Here is a 12,906-nt window from a genome sequence, read left to right as displayed (position 1 = left end):
AACAGCGCAGAAGTGGATTTTTAAGATTATGAGGGTACATGAATTTAAAAAAGAGAATCACCCACATTGATAAGATATTACTATAAACGCTTCAATATTTCATGAAAAAATAAGAATGCTCATTTTTTATTTCACTGGGACTTTAACAAATCTATACTTCATGTACGCAGTAAGGTACAAGAGGATGTGCTTTATTGTGAATAAATCACAGCTGAAGAGCGTTGTTAGGCACGACACAAAACTGTGATTTATTCACAATAAAGCACTAGCCTCGAGTACCTTATTGGTTTTATAAAATGGTTTCCACACAATACAAACAGACTAATAAGCTCTTTGAACTTACTCACATCTGCACTGTTTCAGTGGTTTGTACTCTAACTGCCATTACCTATCTTCTTTTTTCTTTCTTAAATATCCCTGCTTGTATTTTTTATATATATAATCTGTATTTGTCAGTATTTTTAATATATATTTTTATTCTGTGTAGTGTTATTTGTAAGCACAATGGGTCTGAGAGTAACGCAGTTTCAATCCTCTATATGTACGAATCGACAATAAAGCAGACATTGCCTTTCAACCGCTAGAAAGAAAGTCGCTGATTGACTGTAAACAGCAACAGAATGTTTTGTTTACACTGCTAAGTATGCGTACTGATACACAGAATTGCAATGTGAAGCACTCACAGCAGTCGACCAATCAGAATCAAGCACTGCATCTAACCCTTTTATAAAATAAAAAACAACTGTGCTGGTGCATCTGAATAGACTTTTGAGTGATTACTCAAATTTTAATAAAACAAGCAAACAAACTGATTCAATAACGGATTTCAGATTTTCTTTAATAATACAGATTGTTACAGGATTTCACCATTTTTAAAAAATAAAATCTTCTGTTGTGCTACTTAGAAATGTAAGTTATTTTATTAGTCAGACAATTTCAGCAGAAACTTGCAAACTTTTTCCAACTTCATACCAAACCGTTTACTCCAGCCAGAAAGAACCAACATTGAAACTGTTCTCCGTTCAGCGAAAGGGTTGAATTTACAGTCCCCCCAGGTAAGATGACCCAGACTAAGATGAGCGTGGCTGATACGACGGTAGATATGTTCATGTTCCATTACTGGATTTCTTAATCCTGTTCTGCACTCCGTACATCGCTACATTGTTAACATAGCAGTCAGGCATCCCTCACTCCCCGTGTCAACAACTCTGTGATAATTACTAAGAAATACACACTGGCAAAGTTTTTATGAAAACGTCTCTTGCACAAACTCTGGATCTGTTCGGGGCCAACAACGGAATGCTTGTGAAACTGCAAACATTTCTGTGAAAGCAGGATTAAGCAAACATTCAACGGGAAAGGCGTGCTTGCGTATGTTTCCGTGCACCTTTATGTATCTGAACGTGAGCGGTTCATGTGGAAGAGCGCGCAAGTGTTTACCTCCAGGTTCAAAGGGTCGCCATTTGATCCAGCGTGTGTGTCTAAGCTCAAACCGCAGGATGGGGGTCAGGTCAGAAAAGCACATTATTTATCATTCGGCGTCAGGCCGGGTTTGTCATTCTAACATTCCAGCAGGGGGAGAATGATGTTTTTATGTATCCAGACCTCGACTTACACTACTGTTTATTTCAACTTCTCAAAAACCTCTTTTACTTAAAAATGAGATTCAATTCATCAAGGTACTTTCTAAGAGGATCATCGCTTTAAAAGATACCGGTCAACTCAACGAGCCAGAGTATCTCTAGACTTTGTACACAAACAAGATAGACTTCTGATAAGTGACACTGATATTATCCAAGATACTAATACAAACACTGACACGATCATTTACCTTGTTACATCCTGTGAAAAATGTGCAAAAACTTATTTTACAAGAAGTAATAGCTAATTTGCTAATGGGTGTCTGCAGATGTGTCACCTCGACAGTGCGGTCCTTCATCACGTCCATCTGTGCAGTCTGGGGTGCCGTCACACAGCTTGCTCAGGTGAATACACACATCTGTTCCTCGACACTCAAACTCATTGGGAGGGCACTGCGACACTTGGGTGTGATGGCCTGCGAAGAAAGACACAACAAACAAACAGTTAGCACATTTCAATGACCTAAAGAAACAAACTTCCACTCAAATCCTTCACAGCTAGTTTAACAGGTCATGGGTTTCATACTGAAGTTACGTTGACAGGGTTAGCAAGTGATCGAATCAACACATGAATCTTTAAAAGATGTGTTTGATTTAATACTTTATTAAAGGAATCAGGTATAAATTCTGTGCCACTGGTATTCTTCATGACAAAAATATTACAGCACAAGTTAAAAAACTGAAAATTGTCTTTGGTTTAGAACGCTTTCTGGTACGACTGTAACTTGTTCCCTCTCCCTGTTCAGAAGAAACAAAAGGAGAATGTCAACTTTGCTGAGCATCGCCACTGGCCCAGGACGTTCTCTCTCAGTACGGCCCTCACTGCAAAGCAAACTGTTTGTCTTGGATATTTTTCTTTCTTCCTCCTCCTCTTTCTCTCTTCCCCTCCACCTCTAACCATAACATCTGCTGACCAATTTAAAAAAAAGCACACAAGAAAGGGGGGATGGAAGGTACCGGGGGGGAATTCAACTCCCATATAGGTGAAAAAGAGTTTGGCTTTGCATTGCACTGTAGGTTTAGTGGGTAGATTCTTCTGAAGGTCCTTTAGGTCTCTCTACAGCATATGTGCGACTATCTTCAGGGACGGAAGTGGAGGATCCAGGGTGTTTATTTGGTTCGTTGACGCTCGGCTGGAAAAACATTTATGTGGGAGGCCCCTAGAGTTTTCATTTCATACCAAGGGTCACGTTGTGATCTTCAAATTCTATTTTCAACAATGTCACGTGCGCGCTCTGTTTATTTTAGAAAACGATGCAGAAGTAGGATAAATGAAAACAATCGGAGCAGAAATGTTAGAGAGAGACAGAGTTCACTGACGCAACTTACATTTTGTTGAATCGCAAAACGATTTGCATTTAGTCATTTTGCCATTTGAAGCAAGTTAAGAATCCCCAGAACAGAGATTTTATTCAGCACATTTATGACAGCTGATGGTCTCTATTACTGTAGTAATCTGTAAAAACCTACTGGGGCAAACGACAGGCTCTGAGGTTTCAGATCTGTGTAATATAATGAAGCTTTGGGAATTTTAGGCTAGATGGTAAAATTTCAAGCATAACCTAAATTCCGCTCTCTTCACTAGTGCCATTCAAAACAACCGCCCCTTTGCTTTTGGGGAAAACCGCCTGCTTCAAACAAAGGCGGTATGTAATTGAAATACACTTTTGGGTCAAAATGCATGTCTTGGGAAAGCATGAATGCAAACACAGTCAGGGCCGGACCTTTGCATTAGGGTTTGTTGTGTAAAGGCAGTCCGAATAGCTGCTATTATGACTTTAATGTAGTCAAACACAGAAAAAAGAAAACCACTCACTTTCTTGAGAATAAAAAAAGAAAAGCTCTCGCTGTCCATTCATTCCTTTGGCTTTATTACTAATGTTCACTTGAATAATTGACAAACGTCATGCAAAGTTTACTTAACTGAGGAATACTTAAAGGCGATTTACATTAATAAAATAGAAAAGTGTATTTAATCGATTTTTTGTGATAAAGTATCATCAAATTTGGCGATAGGCAGGGTACCTAACTGTATTGATGTAGTACCAGCTAAATGGTAACAAAATGTTAACGTACTATGGACAAAATTAAAGTAAAAGGAGCAATACTGGCACACAAAATGTTGTTTTGTGAAGAAAGGAAATAATCGAGGCGGCCGGATGTTCTGAAAGAATGGATTAGGGGGATAGCTCTCTGATCTGTGAGTGAACTGGAAGTCGTTGGTCGTTTGCTAACAGGAGTTCTCTCATACAGACGACTACTGCTTCCTTCCTGCAGTGCCATAGACACCCTGAAGCACATGCACTAAAAACAACAGCAAATGTGGGACAAAAAAAACCCAAAGACAGAAGGCATGATGGGAGAACACACACACACTGTTGAGCTGACAATCACAAATAAACAGAAATTAGTTTTAATTAAGTACCTAATTAACTCTTTACATAACATTAACATCAAAGAGCACGTATCCACATGAATGGGTAAATGCAATGAAACCTGAATATGTCCATCATCAAAGAATAGAAACATTTTTCCAGTCTGCTTATTGAAGCTTGAAAAGTGAAAAATTTCATTTATCATCAATAATATACTTTCAATTAAAAAAAATGTATGCTTATAATGTAAAATATTTATATATCAACATCATAATAAATTTCGACAATTTACCATAAAATAAAAATATCATCACATCGCTATATTACAAAAATGAGAATCTAATGACAATCAAGAATCAATTACAGAAAAAAAATGTCCAAAATAAATATTAATGGTCCTAAAAACACTTACAACAGTGGAAAAAATTAAAAAGACCATTTGAAAGCACCATTTCAGTTTTTCTATGTGTTTAGATAAAATTATTATTTTGTTTTATTCTGTGAACTACTAACAACATTTATCCAAAATTTCAAATTAAACATTGTTTCTGTTCGTTTTTATGTGGAGAAAATAAAAATCGGAGAAAGAGGTCAAACAGATGCTCTGTAGAGTTTAAATACTGCAATTAAAGCAAGATCATATTCACTTTCAAGCAATACAAAAGCAATATTTGTACATGTATTGTTCAAAAATTATTTTAATGTGACCATGAGTTTTCATGTGTCTATTTGTAATGCTGTCTGTCTTTTATATTGCCGTTGGATTACTTTATATCACCCCTGGGATTTGATTTTGCTCAAATTCAACAGACACTGCACTGGACTGGCCACAATACATCTAGAAATGGTCTCTTAATTTTTACACGGCTGTATTTCATGTATGATTTTACGATATCGAATATGGAACATCTTTCTTGATTTGGAGATAAATTGTGACCCAATGAGCTTTACTCAAATAACCTGGCTGCTCCCTCTATGCAAGAACCAAAACAAGAGCTGAAGGGAGAGCGGGATAAATGGAGAAACAGGATGTGAATGTAAGTAAACACATCACAAAGCCATAAATCATGACTACTCAGTTTCCTCCATAATAACTAGGTAATGCAATCCCCTATTTAACCAACAATGAGACTGGATCTGGATTAAGACTATTTGCAGCTCTTTCACCAGATTTAAGTTTCATTCAGGCCATGAAACAGCTCGAACCACGTCATACAGGCTAAATTTAGTTTAGTCATGATGTGTCACCGGACGTTGAAGTTATTTAGAATTTCAAAATCTTAAATGACAAAAAAATGAATTAATCGATCAAATCAAAAGTCGATTTGAATGACACTGAACTGAATCACTAAGAACAATCTAACAAAATTCCCTAGTAGCATAAGCAACTGTGAATGTGATACTGAATAAATATAAAGATTTTTGACCTAGTAACAAAAACTGACTCTGCATTCTTAGGGGAGAATTGTGACTTTGAAGTTTCCTGGGCTCATGTTGTCAAGATGAGCTTTATTTAAACACTTGAGCAGACCAACGGGGAGTCTAAACACTATGCGAGCAGTCTGTATTCGTGTCTAAACTCTCCTTATCCTAACCTTACCCTCAGTTACATAATGACCACCTATTTGGCTTCCCTGTTGTGCTTTTGTTAATTGTATGTGTGTGAAAGACGCACCATTTCCTCCCCCCACTAAAGCGGCCTGTCACTGCTTCACTTTCATTCACGCTGCTTCAATGAACACTTTGCATATTCGCAGACCCCTTATATTGTCCTCCTGCACCGCTTTCAGTGCTAACATCTTTGAGACTCTTTCCCGGTGCATATCGCAACCCTGCCTTTCACGAAAAATAAACGCAACAATGTACAAGACATGTGCGTGTTATATTTTTTAAAAATCATGAATAATTTATTTCTTGTTCTAAACAGGAAGCTGAGGGGCAGACAGTTCAAATTGGTACTTTAGCGAACTGACCTTGACCTGCCTGGTTCTTCTCCGCCACGGCGGAGTCTGTTTTCTGACGCTTAATTTCAGGCTGTCTTTGATCAGCTCATTCAGGGTCAGCGATGACGCGTCATTAACCCAGCGTGCCTTTACGAACCTTCTGTTCGCCGTTCCCAATAACAGCAGAAGGGCATTTTAACAGATGAATGGGGTCAGATTAGACGCACATCTGATCTCTGTCTCTGCTGTCCAGAAGACTCATTAAACTCTTCGGCTACCATGGTCGTTCTTCTACAGACCTAACCTCTAATAAGTTATTCAAAAAATTTGTGTTCATTCGCAAATTCTGTTACACTCCTTAACATATGATCTCTTCATCATTTATGAATTTTTCCTACGTTTATCCTAAGGTGCGATGTCAATGTTCATTTTTCTGTTTATTCACTTATTCACTGTCATGCCTGTTAAAACCTGTATATTACTCTTTCTTCAGTGGATCACAAAAGTAGTTTTGTGTCCATACAATGGAAGCCAATGGGGGTCGGTGTTGTTCGGTTAGCAACAATGTTCTGCAGAAGAATGAAAGTCATACAGTTTTGAAATGGCACAAAGGTAAGTAAATTATAAAAGAATTCAAATTTTTGGGTGGAATTATCACTTTAAATGATTTCTACACATAGGTTAAGATAATAAAGCTTATTTTTATTCTATGGTGACTTACCGTATTCAACATCAAACATTAACAAAGTATAATGATCATTAAAGAATAGTTTTATCAAAAATGAAAATCAATTCAGAGATTGTTTTTCTGATTTTAAAATGTACTAGGTAAAATGATCATTTTTGTTTCAATATTTCCCCCAAATTTCTAATGAAAATATTGTTCATTTTTGCATTTATTTGCAGAAATTGATAACCGGAGAAACTGGTCAAAATAACAGAATATACTCTGTTTTTTTTCTGAACTCAAATACTGCAAGTAAAGTTGTTGAACTAGAGGTCTTCACTGGTCCTCTTATGACCCAAAACACGAGGTCTGACCCGAGCGGGTTCGGATCTAAAAGACGGGTGTCTCAGACAGGGATCGAGTATAGCATTAGTGTCTTTGGATCTCTGGTAATTTAAAATAAATACGTTTTGGCTGAATAGACCCAAGAAGACCCGAACTGTCCCGTACATAAACAGTGCGTCGATTGTGTGTGCGTTCAGTTTCCAACCACCTCTCTTGCAACATAGCGTGGCTGGATGGTATAGGCAAATTTAATTTAATCCAGAAAATCTGGATTAAACTGCGTCTTTATCCTTAGTTTTCTGTTGCGCAATTTGCCAGAGTTGCCAATTGCAACAAGAGGAGCAACTATTTATTGTCCTATCAATTTCATTTGAATTGACCCATTTAGTTTTTCCATATCCACTAGTTACAACTGAAAGACAAATTCTGAAATCACAATAACACAAAATATTGGGTCTGTCTCGTGTCTTTATTTTAAAAAATATAATTTATACACGTCAGGTTTGGGTAAAAGTGATTCAGGTCATTTCGGGGCGGGTAAAGATTTTTGGACCCAAGAAGACCTTTAGGTTGAACTACTTCAGGTGAACACTGCTCACCATCCAGTCCAGTACTATCTTTCTGACGTGATGATTCACTTACTGTTATTAGCAAAACATTGTTGATATAGTTACAGTATGTAGATATTTATGAACGTGTAAATTATAGAAACAAAAGCATTTTGTTTGGCCTGTTAGACTCGTGGCTATTGAGAAGACTTTTCTGGGTGCTCTGGAAGAAAATCTATAGTTTGTTTATTAAATAAAAATGATACCAGAGAAGTTTAAAAGTTAAAGAATCTTTAACTAGTGTAAAGAAGGCTTGGTACATGATTTTCAGGAGAAAAAAAGAGGAGTAATGGCTACCTTGTTTTCTGCAGTCAATATTTTAAAAGAAAAACAATTGGGCACTTTTTGCCTTTTGTTCATTTAGTCTCAGAAAATGTTAAATAAATATTTAAATACTTTATTGGCCAATATATTGGTAAAAGGCTTCCAATGTTAACAAATTGCCGGTTATCGATATCGGCGTATATTGTGTACAAGAAATGTTCAAAAAAAAATGTACCCATAAGACTGGTTTTGGTGTCCAGGGTCACATATATACTTTACATACATATATATAGGTCCCAAAATTAAGCTGTAAAAAGCAAATACATCAAAAACAGCATCATTAAAGTAATCCAAACCATTCATGAATAAATGTGTTTGGAGGCTAAACAATAAAAAATCTGCAGAAAGTCTCACACATCTGGAATTGCATGAGGGTAAATCCTCTAGAAAAAAACTACAGTTTTAAGTGAAATATTCCTTTAGTCATCCAACTTTTTTACACCGTTTCGGCAAAATTATCAATGGTCCTCTAGTAATCAAGGACAAAAATCACTAGGGAGATCAAACCAGCATCTGCAGGTCACATGTTTGACAACCTTTTCAAAGTTAAACCAATGGCTGTAATGATGCAAATAGACATCAGTGTTCTCGGGGGAGGCCGTGGGTGGTAGAAGCTTTACACAACTGCAAATTACACTGAATAATCACTCCTCCTGGACCATTCAATCAAAGACTCTGTAACAGCATCAGAATGTAAAAAAGACGGCATTTACATACGCTCTTAGATGCATGTGAGCCCACACCGATCGCTCTCCATTCCCCAGAGCTTTCTGAAACAAGACTGCTGATTCACAAAAACATTTGGGGCAGTTAGCGTCTCTTTAAAAAATCTTTCTGTAGCCCTGAAGTGACCCACATAGATGAAAGTTTTTTTTCTCTCTGCGTAGCTTTTCTGAACACATCTGGTGCTGTTTGCTGTCCCAACCACAGCCATGCTGGCCATCAAAGCATTCTCTGATATTCTACAGAATGAAAAAACATTCTTGTTTAATGCTGTTAAAAATAAATAGCAAACCAGGCGCAGCTAATTCAAACCATCACAACTTCATTCGTGTTTTACAATACCACAGTATAGTAAGTAAAAAAGAGAAACTGTGTTGCTTAAATATGCTGTGTATGTAGGAAGATGGATGGATTTGGGACAGAGCCTATATACAAAACAAAAGTCCAGAAGATGAAAATAAACCGAAAGTGAAACAGAAAATAAAATAAGAAATAAAAAAATGTCATAAAGAGAATCAGACATCTTATTGTGTTTTTTTGAATCAGCCTGGGAAAGATGACTCAGATGAGCTTCACAAGCATGCAGTGTGATGTCCTGACACAGCCAAACTGTGCGAATCTGTCTTTACCACTGGAGGGTAATTGCAGCTTGGGTAAGACACCTGGGAACCACCGTATAATTAAGATAAAAGACAATGAAAAAGCACCGTGACTCACTAAGACATACTTCTCACAGAAGCTCAGCATATTACGTTTAAACTTCCCTAAAAATCAATTCTACAAATTAAGAAATTCCCAAAAAATTATCAGCAGAATCAGCATATTCAAAATTATCTCAAAATATTGTCCACAACCGCATAACCGATATTCTTAATGTTTAGTGTATATTCATTCAAAGTGTGTTAGATTTTTAAATGAATATTATATATTTCTTTCGCTCCATTTGTGATATGTTTTTTACTTTTTTCATTGGAAACCTTCTTTCATTAAAAAGCCAAAGAAAAAGTTGATATTTAATCAATTTTGGTTATTTTTGTAGAACAAAAAAACATTTATTAATCAATAGCGAAGTGTATTCTCCTCACACATCTGTAATGAATATTTAGCAAGTCTCTTTGTTTTACCCCCAAAATGAGGATTTAACTAAATACATCAACTCTTGGTGTTAACAAACGAAAACATTATTCTAGATATGGTAACATTATGAGAAGAAAAATATTTGTAGTGCTTTGAACTGAAGATTCTTCTAAGTTCAAGTGCATTTAAAATGGCGATAAAATCTAGTCTTCTATCAGTAAAGAGTTCCGGGTTTCACTCCTCTCTTATCTCTGTGCTTTTTCTAATGATATACTGACCTACTTAAAGAAATAAACAAGTCCTATATTGGGCGAACGGAGCTGCCAGGCTTGTTGAAATCTCTCCCAGAGAGAAAGTGAGACGAAAGAGAGAGAGAGACAGCCAGAGAGAGATTTATAGTGTCTCGGCACCACAATATTGGTGGGAGCTGGGTCAGTTAGTTAGTAATTAACTTGACTAGAAAACTTGAAGTTGAAAACAAGAAACCTTCGAATCCCAACACATCTTATGACCATACGGCACACCTTAACTCCACAAGACCTGTTTTGAAGAAATGTGCCTACGTACATTTTAAAAACGAAAGAGTTAAATTTTATGCAACCTAAATGCAAAACTAAATGAAAAGACACAACAAAACTTTTACGATATGTGGTGTTGCATGCCGGGACATCTGGCAAACAGCACCTACTGACTTTCAAAAGACTTTAACCATAAAACAGTGTTGGTTAAGATCAGGATTAGACATGACACTAAATCTGAATTTACATATACATTCTCATTTGATACGCTGACGGCTGGTAATGATTTTCTCTTGGATTTGAAACGCTGGAAATGGCTGTAACAAAGAGGATTGAGTGTGTAATGTGTGTAATTGGCAGAAACAGATCAAGATAAATCAGAAGGTCAGAGCTTCCGTTTAATGAAAAGGCCTCTTTGTCTGTTCAGCCAAACTGCATTAGCAGCACTGAAATTATATTAGTGCCACTTCTCAAATGGCACATGGGGGATCACAGCAGAAAGTTTGTTTACGGGTGGAAAATACTTTGATGTTTATGTGCTGTCAGTTCTTAAAGACCCAGGAACTACTTGTTCAATTGATGCAGGATGTCTACTGTATTTTAAGGGCCGTTTGTTTCGAAAGCTCGAATTTGCAATCTAGAGCAAAGATGGACCCTTGTTATTTTAATACTAATACTAGCTTCTGTTTATTTTTGTCATTCTTCCTATAAAGCTGCTTTGCATCAATGAAACATTGTGAGAAGCGCTATATAAAACTGAATTGAATTTGAAGCTATTGTTCAATTAGAAGTATGCCAAGGGATAGTTCACCCAAAAATTAAAACTCTGTCATCATTCACTCACCCTCTTGTAACTTCGAACCTGCAAGGACTTAATTTCTTCTGCAGAGCACAAAGAAGATATTTGGAAGAAAGATTGATGTATATCTCCTATATACATCAATCATGAGTTAACAATTTCCATAGCATCATGACTGTCTGATGACAATGTACAGGTACCAAAGAGAAATAAAGTGACTAAAGAGCGAGAAAAAAAGACATAATAAATTGGCATAACATGAGGGATCTGAATGAATCCAGTAAACACAGCCATAGACCGTGTTTACGTGGACTTTCCTGGATCCGCTTGCGAAATCTTTTGCTTATCAGCCTGTGAGGACGAGAAGCAGCCGCATTTACAACACAGAAGGTTGTGCGTGAAAGCTTGCCTACCTCTATCTTTTCTCCTGCTGGACAGTAAACCACCAAACAAACTGATGGTGAAACCATCACGGCCGCCCGCTGTGAGAGTGTCTGGCTAATGTGACAGATGTGAAGTGAAGCGCTTCGGAAGGTCTGTGTGCTGTAAACATTTAGGTCACTCTTAAATGACAGGGGCCACGCTTCTGTTTTTGTGTATTTGAGATGAGCTCACACACACAGATCACCTGGTCAGACGGGATGGCACACCACGAGTCAGACTAAACAGAGCCGTTTTAATTAGTGCCATCTCTCCGGAGAGACACTCAGCGGGTGTGTGTCTGGCTTGAGCCCCATACGCTACCCTACACAACACGTAACTACATGCTCATATTTCAGTCATCTGTACTGATCTATATCTTGACAAACTAAATTATAAAGCAATAAATAAATTATACTATAACTTTTGCCTCTAGATCGCCATCTCTGTTTGAAACATGAAATTGCAGGTTACTTTACCTAGTTATCCATATGTGGGTCGAGAGATGCAACGTTATAAAATTTCACATCACAATTATAGTGAACAAAATTACCATAGTTATCAGTTTTATCGTGATTTTATTACAATGTGCAGGAAAATCCAAAAAGTATCGATACCAAGTTTTATATTGATGTGACTTGCTGAAAGTCAAATAAATAACATTAATATTCATTCTGGCAGTATGGGGTTATCAGGTAAAACTTTCTCTTGTTCAGGTTGAACACAACCTGAGGCAAGTAATTTTTCATTTTTATTTTTTTAAATGTAAATACAACACAAATCAGAAAATCATCTGTCTGCATGTGTCGTGAGTAATCGGTTGTACTTTAGGACCCAGGGGACACCTGCAGTCATAAGAGCGAACGCCAAAGAAACTGATTAGAGTAGAACGGAGCTTCAAAATAATCAGACTGTCTAAAGAAATATGTAGAAAACGTGTTTCAGTATATCTTTATTTCCCACAAAATGCACATTTTGGACTTAAATCCCTGTGATCGTAAATAAACGGGTGCAGACGAGGAAGAATATGTATATCTCATATCAATAACATTTATTTTGCACTCCTGACATAAAAAACGCTTTTCATAATGCGCCTCTGTTATACTGTTGGCTGATGCCGGATAGTATTAACCGTTAGTAACGATATATTTCTACACTTTTTATGATAACTAAAATATGCCGTTTTTATCGTTATATATATATTTAATCGTTACATCCCTACGTGGGTCTAATCACACCTGACATTTTCTGCAGAATCGTACCCGAAAGCTCAAATTCTAAATCATTATTACAAGCCAAGAATGCAAAATGGGGACAATTTTGAACACAGATTTCTTATTTTTGTTTCTTTCCAAAAAATATAAAAATTAAGCACCTCTATATGTAACAGCACTCAAAAACCCTTTGCACATCTGTGTGTCAACAGGAAACAACCGTTGTAGCAAAAATGTTATCTCTAACTGACTC

The 12,906-nt window shown here is 36.8% G+C and overlaps 1 protein-coding gene across 1 annotated transcript in view; it reads right to left on the bottom strand.

Moving 5' to 3' along the window:
- lrp1ab (low density lipoprotein receptor-related protein 1Ab) overlaps nt 1–12,906 on the bottom strand; it is an 84,478-nt gene that overhangs the window by 54,975 nt on the left and 16,597 nt on the right. Inside the window, exon 3 of the mRNA XM_056732791.1 lies at nt 1,919–2,056. Coding sequence (XP_056588769.1) covers nt 1,919–2,056 — 138 coding nt within the window. The remainder of the gene's footprint in view (nt 1–1,918; nt 2,057–12,906) is intronic.

The sequence above is a fragment of the Triplophysa dalaica genome, chromosome 20 (genome assembly GCF_015846415.1).
Source record: "Triplophysa dalaica isolate WHDGS20190420 chromosome 20, ASM1584641v1, whole genome shotgun sequence".
NCBI classification, from domain to species: domain Eukaryota; kingdom Metazoa; phylum Chordata; class Actinopteri; order Cypriniformes; family Nemacheilidae; genus Triplophysa; species Triplophysa dalaica.
Note: the sequence above shows the minus strand (reverse complement) of the source record. Positions and strands in the feature narration are given on the sequence as shown.